The sequence below is a fragment of the Nymphaea colorata genome, chromosome 2, assembly GCF_008831285.2.
Source record: "Nymphaea colorata isolate Beijing-Zhang1983 chromosome 2, ASM883128v2, whole genome shotgun sequence".
Lineage (NCBI taxonomy): Eukaryota > Viridiplantae > Streptophyta > Magnoliopsida > Nymphaeales > Nymphaeaceae > Nymphaea > Nymphaea colorata.
In genome coordinates, this window is record NC_045139.1 from 33,700,229 (window position 1) to 33,724,546 (window position 24,318).

Sequence of the window (24,318 nt, forward strand, 5' to 3'; positions counted from 1 at the left end):
AATAGCTTTTTATGTTTGAGAAAATTTCTCCATTCCTAAATTCCAGAAAATGTATTATTTCATAAGCCCACTCTTTGTGTCTCCCTCTTTCATTATTTAACTGCCAAGGGTCGAATTATAGTTTCAAAATTTTAACAAGAATCAAAACGTAATTTTTCAAAACTTTTATATATGATAAATGATAAGTTGCTATAATAAAACAGGAAATGAGAAAAGCCACACACACGTGTAAATATATAGAGGAAGGTTCAAATAAGTTGTACATGTCAAAGCTTTCACCATAACTATGATATCTAAATAAATATGCACCACTTGTAGCACATTTTTAATATAAACCTTCATCAAAGCAAACTATAACAATTTTACAAGAAGATTTTTACTTAGAAGCAGAGGAGAAAACAAGAATACGATTGTGTGTGTGTCTCTTGCTCTCTTTCTCGCTCACACATCTATTACGAAAGTTTTATTGAAATGCATGTCTATGAGGCCTTACATTGTATCCTTAAAAATTGTTTAACTGATTCGGCTGCATCGATGTCTGGTGTGGGCTTCCCATACTAGCTAAGATTAGTATACTACCCATTGGCACGACTGGATTGACATCAGGGCGAAGCTAAGTTTTTTTATATAATTTCCAAAGTTTTCATCGTAGCTGAATGAAAATTTATAATTTATTTTAAAATTGAAGGGAATCTTGGCCCATGTCGGCCCCTCCTTGGCTCCGCCCTTGTTGGCGTTCATGCTCTCGAACCAATGCGGCTTGCTCATATAGTTAAAATGCAATCTTAACAAAGCGTTCTTCATACTCAACTGAGTATATAATCGAACGGTTTGAATATATCCAATGGATTGATCAATTTAAAGACGACATTTTCTCAAGGGAAAATAAATCATGAAGACCAATAACTTGAACATAATGAAAAATTTGATCTGAATCTAAGTTGAAGCTTCTAGATTATTATTTCAAAAGTTAGGTATGATATTTGCTACATATAATCCAAATAAGATTCCATGATATCCTTATCCTAAACTTTATAAGAGCCCAATGAAACGCTTGAGAAAAATAAAACATAAAGAAACCACTTGCTATCCAATTTAGCATTTTCGTAAAGTTTCGCACTACCAATTCGATGCTGATTTTCTTTGTCAAGTTATCTTACAATGACGTTTATACGATAAGATTTGAACAGAAAAAGAAAATTAAAATATTGAGATTGTAGAGGTACTTACGCGTAAATATGCGAACATGACCGAGTGAACGTCGATTTTTACTTTTTCCCGATTCGTTGGAGCTGAAGTGGACGTAAAATTGATTAAAGGTAGGGACGAAAAGGACTTTTCGGGTTGGACACAACCGGGCCCTCAGGAAAAACCAAAACCCTACTCGGCCCTCCGGGCTCGGTCTCGATATTTTTGTTCGTCCGATGTCTCCTAGTCCCGAAACGTAACCCTAGGGCGACGAGGGGAGGTGAATCAGAGGCGGAGGAAGAAGACGACGACGGGTAAGGACCGAATCATCGGAGAAGAAGGAGGGAGAAGAAGGAGGAGGAGGGGGGAGGAAGGTAGCCATGGAGGCGCTGCGGAAGCAATTGGACGTGCTGATGGGGGCCAATAGAAATGGTGATGTTAGGGAGGTGAATCGCAAGTATTATGACCGAGACGTTTGCCGCCTCTTCCTCGTCGGCCTCTGCCCTCACGAGCTTTTCCAATTGACTGTACGCGCAACACCCTTCATGTCTCTTTTGTTCGGTTCAAAAGTTATACCGTTTTTTTGTTTATTTTCAATTTGAGGCGTTCCATCGGATGTGATGGGATTTTGTTAGGCTTTTTAGATTGATCTGGCTTATACTAGAACATAGTGGAAGCCTTGGTATATCAAATCCAGTGTGGCCCTAGAAAGGATGAAATTTGGTTTGCGTTACTTGCGTCTTGCGGTCGTACTTGTAGATTGCATGTTTTTTTATTTCACGAGAATATGAAGCCCTGGGTAGGATAAAGGAAAATGTAATTGGAACGGTTGTATTAATCTGGAGGTCGACAAAAACTATGGGGTTAGTGGAGTTTGCGAATAAATTCTGGGGCTTACCGATCAGACCTGGCTTGGTTATCAACGGTAGATATTGTTTCCAAGGAAGGTAATTTGTGGAGTGTTTCTTAGAAAGTGGTCCATCTTCTCGGTGGTTTCGTCCCTCTTTTGTGCATGTACTGGCAAATCGAATGCTTTGGTTGCACGACCGACGTACTAGGTATGTGGAAATGGCAACAAGCTGCACGAAATCCAAAGAAAAATTAGCAAACATTATATTGAGTATATAGGATATTGAACCGTGTTGGTGGGATCTAATGTAAAAGAAGTGACCGGTTATCACTGTCACCGAAAGATTGTGTCATGCCTTTTGGATGATCTTAGTCATTGTAAATATCGATGGCTGATGGAGAAGAATTGAGAATTCGGGAAATTTATGTGACATGTTCTGAATTTTTTGTGATCATACTCCGTGAATTGGTTCCTGCTGTACAAGAAAGTAATTTGTTTTTAGGTGGATTGCTGAAGCAACGTTGTTATCATGCGAAAGAAGATTTTTTTTTTCTCTTTTTTCTGTTGGTCCAGACAATGAAATAAACACGGGAAAGGGTGGCTGATTTTATTCTGTCATTATTTGGTGGTGCTTAACTCTTGTTCCTATTTTCTATTACCTCCACATTGGTAGGTTGTGAAACTCCCCAGAGGGAAACTTAGTTGGTTTCCCGCTCCATGAGACAGATTGGACCATGGCCTAGATATGCAGAGACTGCTTTCCGTTTCATACTCTTTGATAACAAGATCTAATTTCTTTTCTAGAGTTGAAAGAACATGGCAGCATAAGTTATTGCTGAACATGTTATATAAAAATTGAAAATTTTGCTGTAGCTTTAATATATACCTAAAATGTTAGTAAACTTAATGTTGCATCAGTTTGTTCCTATTTTTTATTACCATCTCGGCATCTCCACATTGGTAGGTTGTGAAACTTCACAGAGGGAAACTTAGTTCCTTTCTTGCTCCATGAGACAGATTGGACCATGGTCTAGATATTCAGAGGCCGCATTCCATTTCATGCTCTTTGATAACAAGATCTAATTTCTTTTCTAGAGTTGAAAGGACATAGCAGCATAAGATATTGCCGCACTTGTTATAAAAATTGAAACTCTTGCTGTAGCTTTAATATATACCTAAAATGTTAGTAAACTTAGTGTTGCATCAGTTGCTTTGCATACACGGAATTGGGCGGTATTTGCTCGATGAACTAAGTGGGTAGATTGGTCTATTCTTATCTTTTAATTAAATGAACAAACACTAATGTTGGAGATTCATATTGGTCAGGCTCTTTGCAATGATAAGCTGAAACATATGTATCCACCAGTACAATTTGATACCCTATTTTATATGTGCTGATCTTACCATCCAAGATTTGAGGTCCTATTTGTCTCATATAATGGAAAATGAGACAAAATTTCCTTTTTTCATTCCACGAACCTACGAACATGGAGGGTGAAAAACTAAAACTGCAGGCAAGTGGGTATAACCAATAATGAGAAAAGAAGGAAGCAATGAGAAAATGTGTGCTTTCCTGTTGTATTTCAGTAGTTATTATTTTTGAATGACTACGTTACCTTATTGTTTTGTACATTTTTGGATCTGATCCATTGTTCCCTTCAATCAATCGGTTGCGTAATTGCTTTACATTTAACTTCATTGGTTATTGGATCTTGCTGGTCCTAATATTTGGTCATTAAGGTTGATTTGTGTTATGGTTTGAAAACCTGATGACTTATTGCGTATATCCAAATCAAAGTGCCTTGACTCATGACTTGCAGGGTCAACTTGATGGCTTGACTAGTTAGGACAACTTTGGTTTGTTTTATTTGGTTAGTTTTATAGTAAAATAATTTACATCTTTAGTACATTATATTAATACTTATGATATGTAATACAGTAAAAATTTTCTAGATATATGTCGTGAGCATTCAATGAGGGAGTGATAGAATTAGGCAGTAGAAGTCAAGATCATATATATATATATATATATATGTATGTATGTTACTGTTGACTGTTGTGTTATACACATATCATCTACATGAATGATTCCACTGAATGAACCTACGGCTCAGCAGAATCATGTTTCTAACCTCATTAAAGCTTGGCCATTCATAACTTGGATGCTATGTCACATGGGTACGGGTGCCGGTATGAGTACGGGTACAACCATTTTCAAAAAAACTTGGGTGCTGAAGAACGACCGTATATATATATATGTGTGTGTGTGTGTGTGTATCTATATATAAAATTAACTAGAAAGAAATAATTAGATAATATATATAAAAATAAAAAATATATATCAGCATAAACAAATAAACAACATAGAAAATATATATCAGTGGCTCTTGCAGCAGTGTGTTTAAGAAGCCTATGAAAAACTCTAAACATATGGACAACTGAGCAGCCCCCTAGAGTCCTAGACAATCAAATATGAACATCAGTCAAATTTTCACATCCGAAACATGGCTCAGCATTGTGGAACTGGAACCCAAGCATTAAATGCTGAACTGGAATGGCTCACTTACAGAAAATATAGGATTTAGGCACCGGTTACAGAAAATGTTGGAATAACTCGGCACTGTGGAGCATGGTTGCATATAAATGTAAAAGAGAAAGGGCAGACAATATGATTTTCAAAGAAGAAAAAGAAGATTATGAACGTTACAAACCAGTAGAAGAAGAAAAACAAAAATACTAGTAAGAACAACAAGAAAAAGAAAAAAGTTGATGCAGGAGGTCGCTTGGAGGTTGTTGGAAGTTGCCGGAGGTTGTTGGAGTTCTTCCTCAACAAACAATGGTGTAGAAGAGCAAAACAGAGCCCTTGCTGGAGTTTTGTCGAGGGCTTTGTGTTTTTCAAAAGAAACAAAGGGAAAAAAAACTTTAATTTTTAGACGAAAACGGACTCAGTCAATATTGACCGAGTCTGTTTTTGGATGGTCACGACCTGGGTATGTTGACCGTACCTGGTACGTGTTGATCCGTACCTGGGCCATGTCCAACGGCATACCTGTACCTGCGTAGCACCCGACCTGTACAGGTACTCCACCAAGATTAATGTACCCATGTTACATAGCTTGGATGATTTGTTGGGGTCATTGCATTACTTGACTGAATCTTGTAATGTCCTAATTATTCATTTTTTAACCAAGATGGTGATTAGTGCTGATCAAAGTCATCCAAGTGAACCAATTTAGTTTTCAGATTCTGGGATGCTATGTCTCTTGATGCCATTTAACTTGATGGTTTACTTTCCTTTTTCATATTTATTTGAGGCTAGTGAACAAGATTAACCTCTTATTTCTTAATAATATTTTGGAAGGAAAATGCCTGATTAACGAAAATTGATTAATTTATGTAATTAAATCGAATGGTGCCAGAGTAATCAAATAGTGAAAAAAACTATTGAAGACAGTTGAAATAATTTCTTGATTTAGTGGTGGCACGCTGACTCATATGATTTCATTTATATGTGCATAAACTTTTTCTATTTTTATTTTTTTAATAATGTTAGTTGATGACTGATGTGTATTAGTTTTTTGTTGTATTATTTGGAATTTTTATGTTTATCTTTATGCCCTTGCCTTTTTAAGATCCTTGTTGTTTTTCCCCATATTCAGCTGGTTTCCATTGTTTTCCTTCTTCATACTATTTTTGTTTTCCAGTCCATCTGAGCCCTTCCTCCTGGGCTTCATTTGGATTTTGGTAGTTGTAAGAGTCAATTGTTTGGTCTTGGGCTTGATTGAACACCCTTTCTCATATTTTTCTGTGCCTTTGTGCTGATGGAGGTCATCTTTTGTTTGTGTAATATTTGTTAATCTTGGATTGTTTTGTTCGTGTTCCTCTGGCTAACATTTGTTAAGCATTATCTTTGTTGCAGAAAATGGATTTAGGCCCTTGTCCAAAGGTGCATTCTTTGCAGTTAAGGAAAGAGTATCCTTACTATGTTCTTTCTGTAACTTGTGTTTATGATTGTTACTGCACCAAAAGTTCCTTAGCTAGTTCTGCTTCTTTACATGATTGCTAGGTATCATAAATATCGGTAGTGCACATTGCGACTATAGTCACGTGTTGTCTGAATGTGCACAATATGTCACGTGGATGCAGATGTGGTATGAGACACAACAAAGATACTTTTTGTGTGATGTTTCTTTAAAATTAAGATATGTTCTCTAGTAGAATATGTTTAGCTCATGTTATATATCATTTCTTAATTCATAGATTATTATTATTTTAATGAGGGTAACCTTCACAAAAAGAAAAATGATGAATGGTTTATGTGTCCTGTGATTTACTTTCCGTAATGTGCATATTGTTATTGTTCTGTTGCTGCTGATTGTTAAAAACCTAAATCTGAAATTTATGGTTGTGATACAACTTTCTTGTGCTGAGAATACCATTTGTATTTTGTTAATATTAATGAGGTAGGACTCTTTATTGGAGTCTTATTTTGTAAGTCCTTGGAGTGATAATGGTGCTGCACTTTACCAGGGTCTTTGACCTTCAAGGTCAATCCTGGGCCACCTAAGTCACATGTGGGATTACAGGTTCAGAGTCTTCAGACACAGTAATTTTAAAAAATGTGGGTATTGAGTACGGCATGGTATATTTATGAAATCCACAAAAATTAAAATTAAAGCAAAACAGTTCATAAGTTGATATGATCAAGTTCAAACAATTTCAATTTAAATGTAATTTGTTTAAAAACAGAATTTATTTACCTAATTCTAGTTTGCTGCAAAGTTTATAGTTGCATCATGTCCTCAAACTCATCCAAGCACCACCTACAAATATGATTAAACTAGTTTAAAAATATTGACACTAAAATAATTTAACCTAAAAAATGATATTAATTAATGACAACATGAATGGAAATATTGAACAATAATAACATTAAAAAACTTAACTGAACACTAAATAACAACAAAACTAACAAATGCAACGACTATTATTACTAATGCATAAACCAAGAACACCTAAAAACGAACCTTCTACATGCTAAAAAGGAAGTCTGCCAGAGGAAACAGCCATGGCAATTTTAATCTGGTAAGTTGAATGGCAGAGTGCTTCCAGCGTGAAGCTACACTTGGTCACGGCAGGTTGCTGCAGTTTGGATTCTTTAATGCCGATGAACTGATTACCCACAAAAAAGTGATTTCCCCTAGGAGGCCCTACAAAAAAATATAAATTGTGTAATTCTCCCAGGGATTTGCCGTGAAATAAATGGCACTTAAGAATATTTTCACAGATTGTCTGAAACATACCTTGTAAAAGGTTTCATTTAGGCAGCGAGTACCTACAGATTTGTATAAGAGGATCTTTCCGGTAGGATGGCTGGGGAAATGTGAACTTTCTAGTTACTTCTTCATATCCTTCTCCTGCTTGCGGGCTTCTGGATGGAGCACCACAAAACTGCCTGTCTGAAATTCTTTGAGGACCAAGGCAACATTATGTCATTGAGCAATTTGATCAAGCTGGGGACTGAGATTGTCACTGTTGGCCTCAACCATATCGCTCATGACAACCAGCAATGGAAAAGAGAGAGACGTGCTAGAAGTAAAAAGGATGGAGGAGTTTTTGACAAACAAAGGAGTGGCAATCAGTTGACTTCGAAAGTTACAGACTTTCAGTCAACACTTTTAACTGAAAGAGTTAAAAGTATTGGATCAGGTTTGATCCAGACCAGATCCCCAGCATATGGCTAACCATGTCTAAAAAATGGTGTATCAACAAGGCACGCCAGCCAGTTTTCCATACCCATGTTACATAGAGAGCCACTTCGAGGCAGCTTCTTGACCATAACAACACAGTATTAAGTGGTTGGGCAAAGCACTAGCAAGAAGCTTCTTTTGAGATTGTTTTCCCAGGCTATTGTCCTTCCATAGGTAGTAGGATCAGTCTTTGTTTCCATGCCTCTAGTCCTTCTATGCAGCCAAATCATGCCCTATGAGCAACGTGGATGGTGGCCCACTGATTGTACATTATTAATATGCAATGCTAAGACCATACGGCTCAAATCACAAGCCTTTAGATTCAGTCTGTCAAGTCTGTATCCATGTGAAGCATTTCCTGAGTTAAAAAAAATGTGTAATTTCAAATGGGCACCATTCGTATGGTCATCTGAATATTCTTAGTTTGATCTTTACTGTGAAGCTCACCTTTTCTTTTTTTGTGGATACGTGGTTCCTAGTTCCTACTATTCCCCAGGCCCTGATGCATTTCTCAAAAGTGTGTGTTCGTTCCTTCACAGGGAAGTTGTATGACATAGTTTATCTAGTCACACATGTTTTGAGGATTTTACCCCTTTGAAAAATGAAAAAAATCCTTAGCAAGTTTTTCCAGGTATGAGGAAGCTAGGAAGAAGGGTGTTGATAATTATGAAAGAGATCTAGAAGATGTAATTGAGAGGCTTATCCTTGAGTGTGATAGGAAAATTTCAAGGGCGCTTAAGCGTCTTGAAGATGATGATGCAAAGGCTGCAATAGCAATATCTGTCTCTGACGTCACTCAGGTAATGGTGAATTTGTTTTCAGCATTGTTCTTGATTGTTTCTTGCTACCAACAAACTAAACTTCTTGGCGAAATTTGCAGACGCCTGAGGTGCTCGAGCTGTCAAAGCAGATTAAGGAAAAGCTGAAAGAAGCTGATGCTTTTGGTAATCCATAATCATATGCCTGCGTATTGAAAGATCATTCCGTTCATGGCTGTGGTCTAGGAATAATTTGGTATCATTATTTGCTTAAAGTGAGGGCCATCCTATAATTTACTATTTAACCTTGGGATGGTACTTCGTCATGACAATGGGGATGTTACTTTTTCATTTTGCTTTTATGGAAGTTATTTTCTTTTGGGGGAAAAGGGGGGGGGAGTTGAGCACAACTCTGGTTGTTTTGCCTCAATTACTACAGTCTTGGATATCCTCCAATAACTTTTGTTTTGGCAATAGGAAAAGAGTGCCATTTCTTGCTGCCTGGGTATTTCTCAGCCTTTGCACTTTAGCAGATAATGATTCTCAATGATTCTGGTGCAGCTCATTTGTTTAGCACATGATTCCACCTACAAATGGTTTTTGTATTTAAAAATGGTCATTGAAGTTAAAATGCTTGGGTCTTTGCGTATTTTATAAACACATGGATAGAAACATAGATATTCATCGTGCACTGAACAAGTATACCAGAGTGAAAAAACCTATTGTCAAATTGCCTGGTTTCTCCTGTGATTGGACTCAAGAAGGCAGATGTAGTTTTTTTTTGTGATCGCCATAATTTTATGTTCTTTAATGTAAAGGAAACTATGAGATGTATTTATGCATCCATGCAATCTCAATCTGCTAATGTATTTGTTGTTAATTATTTATGTGATACATGTGTTGGTTCAAATTAATTTTTATTAAAAAAAACATGATTTTTTCACTATAAAATTTTGGTTTCATAAGAGCCGCTGAAACTCTCATTGCTTTTAGGTCACATTTAAACCTGGATAATGGCCGGCTTAACATATGTTTCCTACTAGATCAGTCGGAAGATCACAATACAAAAGTTTCATTACTCCAAAAAACACAGAGTCATGTATTTTTATTTTTTTTGTTTCTAAAAGTATTTTTGTATGTATGTACATATGCGTGCATGCTTGTGTGTGTGTGTGGTGTGTGCGTGCATGACAGAGAGAGAAAAGAAGCTTTTCGTAGTTGGAATTTTGATAAGGACAAGGAGAGGCTGGAGGCAATCATTATTCATGAGTTCATGTATTCATAGTTTAAATTTTGGCTTCCATTGTCTGCAAACTTTATAGTTCATGGTCATCCTTGGCTTCATTTATTTTGAATTCTTTTGGAAAATCTCGTGTTGTGAAACTTTTCTTCTTTCCTTAACAGATTTGGAAGGGAAAACTGACAGTAAGATAAGAGCTTTGGAAGTAGTGGAAGAGCTCAGAACCAAAAGAGCTGACAAGCAGGTCTATCTTCTTTTTTGATTTTTTTTTTTTGATGCTTTTAGTTATTCAGCTGGATCGACTATCCTTTCCTTGAAGCACAAATTCTTCACCATATCAGTGTTTCATGATTGGGAAAATTCATTTTTTACGTCATTTTGTGCTGCAGTCTATGCTTTTATTGGATGCCTTTAATAAAGACAGAGCCTCACTACCACAGCCTCTTGCAAATCCTCCAAGTCTTGCCCCATTGCCTATACCTCCTCCAGATGCTCGTACTCAAGAAATGATAAATGAGAAGCTGAAGAAGGCAGAGGATCTTGGTGAGTGCATGATATATGGCATAGTGGCAGCTCTGTTTAGCTATGTCCTTGAGAGAGGTTCTTAGAGTCAGTTTGGGATGGTAATGACTGTCAGAGTTCCACATTAGTTTTCCTTACAAATTATTTCCACTGGATAGTATGTTAGATCAACTGTGATTTTGAAAAGAATGACTACCTTATGAGGGGTGCACTGTACGTGCTGGTTGTCACATCGACCAGAACTATTTGTAGGATGCGTTATCTTAATGGATATGATTGCTGGTTTTTAATGACTTGTTTTGTGTTACACAGGTGAGCAAGGAATGGTGGATGAGGCACAAAAAGCGTTGGAAGAGGCTGAGGCTCTGAAGAAGGTTTCTTTCTGTTTCAGATGTCACTGGCTTACAATATTGTTCTGAATCTGCTCTCTGCCCGCTTTTTACCACACACGCACATGCATGTAGACATGTATGTATGTGCACACAAAATTTCTGCTGCACACATTTTTCATGATGTGGACTTGGTTTATTGGATTTGACGGCATCAGATAATAGGTTGTCTGTTTTAGGACAAGTATTTCAGAGGTCGCTATCTCATGGTTTACTCTAGTGAGTGATCGGTTGTTTTTAGTTAAACTTTAGAGGCTTACCTTTGAGGCTCCTGTTATGCTTGGGATCTAATTCTGACTTCTTGGCTAGCTATGTCACATGGGCACATCACCTACACTGCACACTGTCTTACACCTCAAAGAAGGTTGTGACTGCGGGTGTTCCTTGGGTGCGGTAACAGTGAGAAGGAGGAAGAGAACCTAAAGGGGAGGTGGTGGGAGAAGAAGATGAAGAAGCAGAAGAAGTAGAAGCTTACCTAAGGGGAGGTGGCTGCAGTGCAGGGTCATAGTTACTGGGGGAGGGAAGAGAGAAAGAGTTACTTATAGGGGCATTACAGTCTCTTTTTTTTTGGGAACAATCAGTCCTTCCTTTTTTTTTAGTAATTTGCAATGAATTTCTAAAATATTCTCTTTTTTTGATAATTAATGAAGACTTTATGTCTTATACTATGTATGGAACCTTCTCCTTTTTGATAAATTACAAAGATGTTTGACTATTTATAGAAGCTTCCTTTGTAACTCGCAGAAAATTTTCTTTTACCATTGAAAAAAGCTTAGGGGGACTTCCTTTGCCACAACCACACCTAAGGCTGCAGTGCAGGGTCATAGTTACTGGGGGAGGGGAGAGAGAAAGAAATACTTATAGGGGCATTACAGTCTCTTTTTTTTGGGGGAACAATCAGTCCTTCCTTTTTTTTTTGGTTTTGCAATGAATTTCTAAAAATATTCTCTTTTTTGATAATTAATGAAGACTTTATGTCTTATACTATGTATGGAACCTTCTCCTTTTTGATAAGTTACAAAGATGTTTGACTATTTATAGAAACTTCCTTTGTAACTTGCAGAAGATTTTCTTTTACCATTGAAAAAAGCTTAGAGGGACTTCCTTTGCTACAACCACACCTAATTGTTTTAGAAAATGTTGCATCTGCACCTACACTAGCACCTGCACCTACACTAGCACCTGCACCTTCCACTTTGACATAGTTGGCCTGAGATCATTGATTGGCAAGCTAACATGGCACATAGTTTTTTAGTGCCAAAATGTGGAAAACTAGATTGGTTTTTGCTAGCATCAAATAAAATAATATCAAGCAAAAACTAGGATGAGCAAATGGTGAAGAGTGGTTACTGTGCAAGAACTTAGTTGTCAAAATCAGAAGTTGGTCAAGATTCTAAAATGTTAGTTGTACTACTAAGTTTGATCCGGTCTAAGATTCTAAATCAATCGACTCAAATAAATTAATAAGGAGGGAAGCAGACCTAAAATTTACAGGTGTAGAGCTTACTTTTTAGAGCATAGAAGTATGTACACTATAGTGATGTTCATGTTTTAGAAAGAGAATGGGAATAGACATGATAGGAAATATTTGCATATTAACAAAAAAAAAATGAAAAAAATCTGATGCCTTGAAAAAACGTGAAAATAAGTTTCACATTTTTTTCGTTTTTCTCTGTTTTAATGTTAATATCATCATTAATTAAAATAAGCTTAAATTAAATTATTTATCATCATTTTGATCGTTATTAGAATATTGTTTTTATCACACTATTTGTTTTTTTTTTGTCTTCTTTTCAGTTTTTCATTTATTTTATTTTTACCCGAAATTTGGATGTTCTTATTTTTGAAAAATTTGACAATATTTTCCCTAGGAAAACAAATTTTCCAGAAAATACCTGAGAAAAATCTCACTGTTAGATCCGGGAACAATATTTGTGGCTGTGATATATACACATGTGCACGTATATGCATGTACGTATATCTGTGTGTGTGTGTTGAAGAACATATACACACATAGGAAAGTCATATTTGATATATGAGAATGGCTTTTTTCTTGTAGAAGGTCTACTGCAATGATTAGACAGACCAAGTCCGCTAACTAGTCCCTCAAATGGGTCCTCCTGACTTGGAGGCAGGGAGTAGATGGCTGGTGCCTAGCCTGTCTGGGTGACTAATTGCTAGTTTGGCACTTATAGTTGTTACACCATTACAATGATATCCAAGGACCACCTCTTTATTCGTATTAATGGACCACAGATAAAGGAGTGAGGGAAGCCTAAAATCCATGATGATCTAGCTACACAGCCAGGCAGTAGCATCAGTGGTAACTAATCCAATAGTAAAACTGTTACAACATTTGAGTAAAAGTTTAGAACCGATTGATCACACTTTAAAATAATGAGTTCTGTTACACCTTTAAAAGTCAGGATGACAATAATCTCACCGCAGAAAAGAGAATCAGGGAGTGTGTGATCTTTTGAAGTGAAGATGAAAATTGGCAGCTGTGCTAAGTGGAATGTACATGGTGCACTAATGAGCTGGGTGATCATCCAGAAGGAAAACCCGTGCAGTAAGAGAAGCACAAGGATGGAGAGTTGGGACAGAACTCTATTGTGCTTGGCTGCTTGTAAACTAAGGAAAGGAGACCCTAGTATATACTATTATGACTAAGCATTTTTTATCTGGATGATCATACAGTTAATGCATGGTAATGAAAAAAATAAATATTGATAGTCCACCTAAAGACAACTTCCCTGTATGTTTCAGAAAATGATATGCAACAAATGGATGGCGACAAAAATTCATTTCATGCATTTCATAGATAAGAGAGAGAGAGAGAGAGAGAGAGAGAGAGAGAGAGAGAGAGAGAGAGGGGGGGGGGGAGAGAGAGAAGGCTTCTCTTGTATATATCTGCATATGCTTATATTGGAAAAGGAAGTTTTCTCTCTGATTTGAAAAGCTAGTCGTCCAAGTGTTCTGCCACAAGCATGTAATGACATAGCTTGCTGAGCTCATTTTACTCTTGAATTTGCTGCATCTGACCAACCATTAAGAGAAATCTTGTCCACCAAATTCATGGAAATAACATAATATTTCAGTTGTTTCATAAACATGAATAAATACACGTGTTTGTTGCACTTGTCTGACTTTTAAGAATGTAATTGAATAAAGTGAATAAATGGTGGTCCTCAATTGTCTATTATGTCTATTGTTATGTCCGCAACAGTACTGTTTTTCTTGCCGCTTACTATTTTTCCTCTTCAGCTGGGTGCAAGGCAAGAGCCTGTACTTGACACATCAAATACAAAATACACTGCTGCTGATGTTCGCATTGTAAGCTCTCACTCTCCTCCTACATTTGATCAACTAGTGTCTTGCTTCTGTGCTTTGGTACACTTGGTGTGGGGTTAGAATAAAAGGTGGAAAATGAAAAAGTTATCTTGCTTCATGGGTTTGTGAACTTAATTTTGTTACCACTTGGTTCCTTACTAGTGGTTTCTGTTAAATATATTAGGCTCACCCTAAGATGAAGATGGTATCTATTTTTTTGAATCTAACATGACATAAATCCATGAAATTGCATGGATAATAAATTAAAGTTCAACAGTTATGTGACAGATAATTTGTTAAGATCATCAGGAAATTACTGGTTAAAATTAAAAAGATTGACAACCAAGCTGATTGGAAAGGTCATACTTCATGATATGAAACACATTTGGTCTATGGAAGGATTGCATGCTGCTGAGTGCATAGAAAAATATGAAGCATATGCTAATGTTTCTTAGTATAGCACTTAAATATAACTATTTTGGGACTACAGAGATTTTTATGCAGATGTCCAACACTAGCTGAATTTGGTGGATTTGGGAATTTATTTTGTTACAAGTTTGGTGCATTTAGTTAGTGGTGATTGACTGATTTCTGTCAAATGTTGTTAAATATGTGGTGTTCACCCTAAGACGAAGATGGTAAATTCCTTGCTTAGAAAAGTAAAGAATAGTAATTGGAATTGGGTGATGGATAACACAGGAAATTATTTGTAAAATAATTAACAATCAAGCCGATAGGAAAGATTCACAGTTGGCAATGCATCAGACACATTCAGATTAGAGAGGAATCACATACAACTGAGTTCACCCAAAGGCATATTTGTTAACTATACGCTAAAGTTTTTTAGGTATAGCGTTGTTTGGATTTGATGACTGCCAGAAATTTTCATACAGATCCCCAACACTTTCTTTTCAGATCTATAACTTGCATCCTCATATGTGAGATCCAATCACTAAAGTTGGAAATAGATTTACCTTTTCTTTTGTGATAATCCTTCTTCATCGAATTTTCATCTTCAATCTCTGTGTGTTTTATACTTTGGGTTTTAAGCTGTTGGAAGCAAGTGTTCTTACATGGAGATGCATCATTTTATGGATTTATCTTCAAGCTGGCAACTGAATGTAGATATCCCATAAGTTACACGTCCATGAAACGACACTTTACTTAGCAGGTGCAACGTCCAGAACTTTAAAATGGGAATTCTGTCTGAAGACGTTAGGACTGAATTCGTCAAGTGGTCAACCACTGAAGCAAACCTCATAAACCTTTAAGCCAGAAGTAAGTGCTTTAGGCCAACAGAAGCTTGTTCAAATTTGGGGAAATTTTCAAAACACCCCTAAAGAATCGGCAACCAAATTGAGGCAAGCATGGTGTGGCAAAACAATTTTGTCGATTTGTTCTTTAGTGATCTTTTGATGCATTTCATATACCCGGCCAAGGTAATGATAGTGTTAGGTTCATCTTTTATGATGAAATTAGTATAACTCTTCAACTTATGCTCTGATTGAACATGAAACCATTTGATTCATGCTGTTTGCATAAGGAAATATAAACATCAAAGAATGTCCTGTCCGTGTATGATAAAAACCAATGGCTGAATGGAATCAGCAAAAATGAGGTGCTGTTTATAGGTAATTGATGAATTAGGATCTCTTGCAAACTACTCAAAATATTACTCATTGTTATGCTTTTTTGCAGTCTGTTGTTTGATCTGGATTTGTTCATGTTATTGATTTTGGACTTCATTTTGCAGACTGATCAGAAGTTACGTGTCTGTGACATATGTGGAGCATTTTTGAGTGTTTATGACAGGTGAGGTTCTAATTCATGCCCTTTTACAAACTGTGCTTGTGTTTAAATTTTTAGAGGGCATCGGAAAGTAGTAGTTTTTGGATGCTTCAAGTTCTTCAGCTTTTGACCAGGCGCGTTATACCTCCTTGTTACCAGCAGGCTTTTGGGCCCAGTTTTACGGGGAAAACTTTTGCAGCTTCAGAATGTGCGTGTTTTCCATTTTATGCTTATGGATTATGATTATTGAAACTTATGGGGTCAATGAGCACTTTTGCATGCATGAGAAGCTTTATGAATACATGAATTATATAGTGATGTTTTGCTTGTTTGGTTTTGTTGCTGTTCTTAGTGATCGTCGTTTGGCTGATCATTTTGGTGGAAAGCTTCATCTTGGGTACATGCAAATCCGGGAGAAGTTAGCGGAACTTAAAGTAAGATTCTTTATGGTATTTATTTGTTGACTCTCTCTCTCCCTCTCCCTCTCTATACATATATACATGCAAATCCGTGTTCCCTGTTAACAGTTGCAGACATGTTTTATGATATCATGTTTTATATTTTTGTTTAATTTGTTTTCCTCTTGATGCTGGGTACACTGTTCACTGTTGTCATTTTATTCTTTAAATTTTTAAGATAGTGCGTAGGGTTGTTTATTTAATTGTTAGTGTAATTTTTGCTGCCCTTTCTGAATGATTCCAGTTGCTTCTGAACTCTAATATGGAGTTGATGAACTTTATTTTCCAATATTAGTTTATCCCATTTATTCCTATTCGTTTGTTCATTACTTCATTATAGTATTAAACTTCTTCTTAGATTTTGGTACAGAGGTTAGATTTTAAAGGTGATTTAAAGTTGTTTGAGTTGCAGTTGGCATAAGCGAACTGCCCGGAATTTGGGTACTTGTTGAACATCAATCCATGCTCAGGTTGAGCAGGTCATCTCTGTTTAGAGTTCGTTATTGTCATGGTTATGAACATGTCAAAACCAGAATTGGTTTGTTTTAGTTTTCATTGTATTAATAGTTCAGCTGTCATTTCTATGTGTGCAGTATTGGTTCTCAGTCAGCATTCTTCACTTCTTCATATACAGCTTTTACTTCTTATGAATGTCGACCATTCTGTCATTTGAGTTGCTGGTTCTAATTGCTGATGTATGGGTTTTTATAAACGAATGGCCATTCTCGCATGACCGAATTGGGAGCCTTTGTGAAATTATGCTGAAAGTCTCTTAAAATTTTAATGTGTAGATATTGCATTGATAATCTTAGGAGCTATTGTATAATGCTAGAAGCACGCTGCTGTGGTTTTACATGGCATGACATCCTTTAGAAATATTGTGGCTCACACATTGGTAAATTTGCTGTTCATTTGATCATAGTAACTGAGCAAATTAGCTCTGGTATTCAATGCCGAGTTTTCATTTATTCCTATTGATACAAAAGTGGCGAGGAGCATAACTAAATCCTTGGCCTGTGATTTCGCATATCAAAACATGTTTTTCCTCTTTCAAATTGTTGGTACGCTAACTATTATTTCAATATGATATGAACTTGTGGTTGTTGAGAATTGTATTTGCATATGTATGCGTGGTGCTTATGGTGTCGTTTATTCATACATTCTGTCAGTCTGCATGTGCAACCATCTGACGATGAAAATGCTCTTGGTGAGGTGAATGAGAAATTTGCTGACATATTTTATTCTTCTTGTTTTGATAAGCAATGTTTGTTACAGGAATGCTTAAAACACCTGATTTTTTGTGATTTCTCAAACCTTGAGATGGTTCAGCATTTAAGTTAAATGTATATATTTTTTCAACTCGATGACTTTTCTCATGTAATGCACGCTTGTCTTACAATATAAACTGGACATGAGTAATTTGAAGTTGGAAGCAAAGTTGCCAAATATGGGAAGCAAGAACAGGCAGGAAGTGATACAGATACCTTACATAAGCATGTCAAATGGGAAGTAGGGAAGAGAAATATCTTGGAAGTGCTCTGAATAAGGAAACTTGATTGTCAATTCGGCAAGGGAAGGATACATTTTATGTTAGGCTTCATGCATTTAAAGTGCAAATTGCATACAAGATATAAAACTTTCCATAGCGCGGTTGAAAGCTGTGTTGAGACCAATGTTTCTATTTTTTGAGCCATGGCATAAATCTATGCATAAAGGTTGCTTGACCAGATGTCCCTATTATTCTTCTTCAATGAATTATCATGCACATGCATTTTGAGTACAGTACTTGAAAATGTTGGCACTGCATGTGATATGCGGCTTGGAGCATGATATGACTAATTTTTTAGGTAACAGATGCTTGTCCTTCTGTGCTTCTTTTGTCAGCTATCACATGCCTTTGGTTCCTTTATTATCTAAAAAGTTCATCGAAAATCACGAACAATGTAACAGAAGGGCTTCAGAAAAACTCCTATTAACAGTTTTCTTTTTATTGGTAATAAATAGTTTGTGATCTGAATAGCAGCTCCACCATCTATTGGAAATGTTGGCACTTAATTTCATATAGGGCTTGCAGCCGGATATGACTACTTGTTTAGGTAACAGTTCTGTAATTTTGTGCTTCCTTTGTCAGCTATCACATGCCTTTGATTCCTTTACAAAATTGCAAAAGTTATATAACAAAAGGGCTTCACCAAAGGTCCTATTAACAGTATTCATATTATTGGTAATAAGTAATCTGCAATCTGAAATTTAGCTCCAACATCTATGGTTTCTAACTTTCTATAACTGGTATTTGTGCTGATATCAGTAATTGTAATGGTTTTGTCTCGGAAAAGAAGTTGAACTCTGTAAATTTGGTGGCATTATCATAATATTGATTGTGGAAGTTGGTGCTTGCTGTTGACAGTTTGAATTTGTTATATGGTGGGTGGTCTGCATCATCTTTTTTTACATTAATAGATGTGTCTTGGATTGCTTGAGTGCCTTTGTTATGTTTTTTGGATATAAATGGGTGTATTGTATTATATTTACTTCAGGAAGAGAGAACCAAAGCTCGAAAGCCAGACCGAGTCGATGACGATAGAAGGTAAATAACATCAAGTTTTCTTTCCCTTAGATGGTGAACATTACGATGATGCAAATATTTCTTGAATTGTTAATTCAGATCAAAAGATCGAAGCGGAGATCGTGACAGAGCCACAAGCAAGGATCGTGATCGTGAAAGGGATGAGCATGGTGATAATAAGGAAAGGAGCAGGGATTATGATCGCCGAAGCAGGGATCATGATCGTTATTATGATCGTGAACGGAGCTATGATAGGGACCGGGGCAGAGAATCAGAACGATCTCGTAATTATGATTCTAGAAGTCGTAGAAGGTCTCGTTCTAGATCAAAGGAATACTCGCGGGACTATGATCGTGATAGAAGTGATCGTCACAGGTAAGTGGGTTGAACTTCATGGACATAATTGTGCAAACATCACATGAGGCATTTATAGAGGCAGGGCCAGGATTCTTTTAGGGCATTGAAAATTTTCAAGTAAACTTCTGCAATTTTTTTCAGAGGGGTTAAATATATTTTTCAAATTTTTACATTGGGCAAATTGACATTTGATAATGTTCACTAAGAAAGTTTTGTTTTTCAAAATCTCATGGAGCCCATGGCCCCCGCCAGTGCTCCTAGCTCCGCCTTTGGTCATGTAGACACAATCTGTTTCATTGGATTCTATTTGAGTTTTCAGTTTGGATTTAATTTCAAGATGGAATTTTGGTTTACAATATCTGGTAGTTTTGATCGTAAATGGGTTGCTTTATTGAATATAATATTGAATGGATGCTTATTCACATTCATGCAAACTTCAGAACTGCACATGGAATGTTGGATTGAGTAGAATCCAATTCTGTAGATATTACTGCAGCTGCCCCCGGCAAAAATAATGAAATATTTAGAAAGTATTTTTCTGAAGCAAGTCCGATTATCACAATGCCATCCATCATTAGTATATAAATTTTTCTCTAGCGGATAGATGTTTCTTCTCTCTTGCTGAATAATTTGAAGGCCTGATTTTCTGATATTCGTCGTTGACATGAACAAAGAGAAACGAAAAAAAAAAAAGGACACTAGTGTAGACAAGCTCTGGTCAATTGTGATCAGGCTTCCACAAACATGCATAATTTCAAAAATAAGTAACTGTCTGACTGTTAATATTTGATTGGCTTACCTATATCCCTTGGCTGGGGGCTGTTTGAATGCGGTAAAAAATGAGTCTTAGAGATACCTCGAGGTGTTATCTTCCTGACATTTAGGCCCCGTTTGATGCAAACAGCGATTTGACTGTGCATCGGGGGAAACTTGCTGTTTTTGTACGGCTTTTCATACTCAAATTAAACACAAGGAAAATTACCCTGCCAAATTCGATGGATCAGGGTAATTTTACCCTGGAAAAAAGTCGGGCCTGGGAAGGTCCGATTTTTCACCATGAACAATTTTCCATGGTAATCTTAAAATTTTACCCTGCCATCAAATGGGACCTTAGGTAGACACTGTCGTTAATTGGTTTAGTTTTATGACTTTGAAGTTTGAAGTAATCATGTATCTCTCAATTGCAGACGCCATGACAGACATTAGCTTGCTTCGTCAGTTTGGAGTTGATTTCGAGAGTGTGAAGGTATCTTTTGGGGAGAGCATCTCTGCATCTTGTTTCTGTGGCTTCATTTAATAGTTGCTTCTGGATATTGTTTTTGGTAATTTGAGTAGGAACATGAAATATGTTCCTGTTACATGTTGCTTTTTTCTGTCTCTGCATCAGCTACCATAACTGCTGAGAGTATATACATTTACTATGTCAAATTATTTAAGTTGCTACTCTTGTGCAGTCATTTCAAATTCTAGCACAGGCTTTTGCTCTTCTGTGTTAGTGACAAATGCTGCAAAATAAGTAATTATATATTTTGCTTGCGATGCATGTGCATACTTCTGATTATGTCACGGAAATGCAGCTTTTTTGTGTACTTAATTTTGTTCATGCTTCCATTTTCTAATAGGAGCAAATTGTAGTTTCTTCTAGTTGCAATTTTTTTCCTGAAAGTCTGAAAAGACAATTATCCTGGAATCCTGTGGACAAAAAGTCAGATGGCAACTACTGAAAAAAAGTTACCAGATTAGCATAATGGCGTGTCTGGAAGTTAATCTTGCTAGTCTTAATGCCATGTGTTTCTCTAATTGGTGGAAGGTTTTTTTCCTGAAGAAAATAACTTTGCTAGTGCAGTAATACGCCAAGGCCATGAAGTGTCTAGGGGTCATCAGGCACCCAGTTATTCTCCGAGTGCCTTGTCAAAATGATGGTATACATGGTTGATCATTCCCAAAGAATGTAGAAAGTCGTAGCAAGTTCTTGGCAACGATTTTGCTGATCTGACTTCATATCCGGAAATGTTTTTCCTTTTCTAAATGTTGAACGATCCATTCTCATTCTCCCAACTTTTAAATATCAAGTGTGATCACATATCAATGGTCGAGCAGAAAGTCCAAATGATTGTTTAGAAAATTATTGAACATTTTACATGTTCTTGGAAAGGTGACGTCACGGTGGAAGTAGCTCATACTAGGGAACGTCTATATTTTCTTGAATAACATTTATAAGAACTTTATTGCTAAATGTTAATATCAAGTATCACATTCCTTAAGACGTTATCTTGAAAATGGATTTGCATGAGAATTTGCATGTTTGAAACTGTGGCTAATGGTCCAAAAGAGTAGCACAAAGGGAACCAATTTTCTATTTAGCTATATTTTCTACAGTGAAGGAGACATTTCTGCTCTCAATATTGGAGAATGATTTTTTCTCATACTTTGTGCTTTGACCAGTTCGGGTGGTCATCAACTTTCTGGTCACTAAATTGAATTTCATCTTTATTTCAGATGCCTGGTTTTCCATGGGTCGGAGTTTTTGATCCCTGCTGGAGGAGGTAGCTGTTTCTAATGAAATGCCTAGTGGGTACACTTGCCTTTCGTCTCTTCTGCACTTATAAGAATATCTTGCCACATCAAAGGTACAAGAACTGTGTAACACACTGCTCTAAACAATCTGTAAGGATTTTTTTCCCCTTTCTTTTTAAGGGTACTCAGATCACTTTGGATGTACGTGCACTTGTTTTCTGGCTACATGAGAAAGCAGTTCCAACTCTAGTTAGCAGTTTCACTCTAGTTAGTCCTGCTGTTCGGTGTGGTTCTTTTGAGCTTGTAGGTGTATCTACTGGGTTTATATGCAGATATATAACAAGAGTGCATGCCATGATTGCACTTGGGAGTGCATGATAGTTTCTTTCCCCCTCTTGTCTCCCTTCTTTGGATATGCATGTACTTGTTCTCAGCAGCAGGAGGAAGCAGTTTCAACTCTAGTTGCTCACTGTTTGCAGTGAGTTTGCTTGTGTTTCTAGGTGTGCCGTGTATTTATATGCAACAACTATGCCAGGAATGTTTGTAGCATATCCTGAACCTTGGTTAGCTCAAGTGCAGCAAATGCTACTAGTAACTGTCTCTCTGTTTTTCTTGGATTGATTGGAGAAAAAATTGATCTATTTCCATTTATGAAGGTCAAAACTTATTCACAGTATCATAACAAGTGTCTACTTTTTAAATTGGATTCTATTGAGCTTCACTAAATACTATGTATCTCTTAACATGTAAAGATAAATCTCATCCTGTTTAATGCAAAATAAGTGCATCTTAGTAAATGTTTTTGTCGCTTTTAGGTTTGATTTGAACTTTCCCGTGACATTACTTGACCTATCAAACATGCCCCATTAAGAATATGCTACTAGGTCCCTACATTACTTTCAGCTTGCATGTGTTGTTTTTTGTTAATGTTTACTTGGGGGAAATTGCTTTTGGCATAAAACCCCGAACGCGATGCCTTAGTTAGAGTATTTTTAATGTGTGCCTGTGCATGTATGTGGGGGGAAAGGGTTGGGGGATAGATAGAGAGAGAAATAGTGGATTCGGTTGTAGAAAGTTAATGGCCAATCCTGTTCCACAGTACATTTTGACAAAAAAACTGCAATATTAGGCGAATTTTGACTAACGTCTACTATGACGTTTGGCTTCTTTTTGGAATTTGTGAACATTACATTTATCAATGGGGTGCCTCCCAATGAATTACCATTTTATATTCTTAACCTTATGAAAATAATGAGCCAGTTCCACTAGGTTTTCCCATCCAAAGGCGGTTTTCTTTTTTATTGTTATCTGAGGAAATGGTTGAAAACATGAGGACGTTTAATAGTGGATACTATCCTCCCATCATTGTCGATTATCGAGTTGTATGGTGAACTCTGTCCTCTCCATTATCAAGTAATGGGAATGCTCTTGGATGCTTCTGTTTTATACGAGTCCTCGAACCCTTGACGTCCTATCTTGGGGTTTCCCCACAACGCCAGGGGACAATTGGTAAGTGGTGGGGATGCTCGCTGATGTAGGTACTAAGCGTAGAACCAAGTTAAATCTCCATGGTGGGTGTCTGAAATTACTGTGATTGTGTTGGTGTGATCGTATTGAAAGACCCATAAATCGGGATTTTCCTATTGGGGCGTCATTCCGGGACAAGCAGATCATTTATCGTCAAAAGGATGAATTGTGATTTCCCTATAGGTCAGGTCATTTAGGAATTAGTGGATCATTTGTTGTAAGGAAGAAAAGTTTTTTTGTTTCCCTTTTCAGAGCCCTATTTTTCCATACAGGTTCATGCTGGGTAAGTGTGAACTTAAAGCTAAAGCGAACTTGTTATACAACTACATTCTACAAATAATCTTTTTAGCTGCTGTTTTAAAATTTTACGCCTATGTATTTTATTTTCATAAAAAGGGTCCATAACTCTAGTTTTTAGATCCATTGGCTTTGACGAGCAAAGGAGATTTTATTAAAAAAGAAAAATTGAATAACGCAACGCATTTATAGGCTTTGAACTTTGAATTATGACGATTACACCCGTGCCTTCAATTTTTTAAAGGGACGTAAAATATGATATTTAATGTATAAAATTTCCGGAGTTACATGGCAAGCCGATCCTTTCTCCCTAATTTTCTGGCTCCACAGGTTCATGACTTTCACCGTGAGAAATCGTTTTCTTCCCATCTTCCGACGGTCGTGATATGCCTAGTGGTTGGGCATCCAATGTTTGGCAGATTTGTCCCAAGCCTTTCTGCCTAAGGTTGCAAAATGGGTTGGATCTGGGACAATCTGATGCATAGAGCTCAAGTTGATATTAAACTCGGTCACGATAAAAGTTAACGAAGGTATCAGATTATACGTGCCCTAAGGTTTCCTCCTTGAGGTTTAAAGGTAAGACTATTTTTATTAATACTAATGTTATTGTTATTTTCTTTCCACGATGGGAGGTTACCCCACCGTCTGGAAAGGAGGGCTTGAGGCCCGCTCCCTTATTCCCCTCCATCGGGGGTTTTGGGTTGCATCGGTTATTGTTATTGTTATTTTATATTGCAACAATGATAAACGGGTTAGTCACGGTTGGATTACAAATATATGT

General features: G+C 36.8%; 1 protein-coding gene across 3 annotated transcripts; it reads left to right on the forward strand.

Annotated features, from left to right (window-relative positions):
- Window positions 1-1,405: 1,405 nt before the first annotated feature.
- Window positions 1,406-22,076, forward strand: LOC116247352 (uncharacterized). Of its 3 annotated transcripts, XM_031619500.2 has the most exons (14): window positions 1,408-1,715; window positions 5,958-6,010; window positions 8,420-8,588; window positions 8,669-8,732; window positions 9,951-10,030; window positions 10,176-10,329; window positions 10,621-10,682; window positions 13,962-14,030; window positions 15,781-15,839; window positions 16,168-16,249; window positions 18,811-18,860; window positions 18,939-19,214; window positions 20,384-20,442; window positions 21,696-22,076. In XM_031619500.2, exons 1-13 carry the CDS (start codon window positions 1,569-1,571, stop codon window positions 20,400-20,402), a joined length of 1,284 nt encoding a protein of 427 aa, XP_031475360.1. In that variant the 5' UTR covers window positions 1,408-1,568; the 3' UTR covers window positions 20,403-20,442; window positions 21,696-22,076. The 3 variants fall into 3 exon arrangements, 1 of the variants encoding a protein (XP_031475360.1); XR_004170848.2 differs by lacking the exons at window positions 20,384-20,442; window positions 21,696-22,076 and adding an exon at window positions 15,950-16,023 and having other exon boundaries at window positions 1,406-1,715; window positions 18,939-19,031; XR_004170849.2 differs by lacking the exons at window positions 18,939-19,214; window positions 20,384-20,442; window positions 21,696-22,076 and adding an exon at window positions 15,978-16,023 and having other exon boundaries at window positions 1,406-1,715; window positions 18,811-18,865.
- Window positions 22,077-24,318: the final 2,242 nt, after the last annotated feature.

Excerpts from the sequence above, each read along its gene's own strand:
- LOC116247352 (XM_031619500.2), top strand. The coding sequence starts at position 1,569 with ATGGAGGCGCTGCGGAAGCAATTGGACGTGCTGATGGGGGCCAATAGA. Across the intron at positions 8,733-9,950 it reads GAAAGAAGCTGATGCTTTTG|ATTTGGAAGGGAAAACTGAC; the intron begins GTAATCCATAAT and ends TTTCCTTAACAG. Across the intron at positions 18,861-18,938 it reads CGAGTCGATGACGATAGAAG|ATCAAAAGATCGAAGCGGAG; the intron begins GTAAATAACATC and ends TTGTTAATTCAG.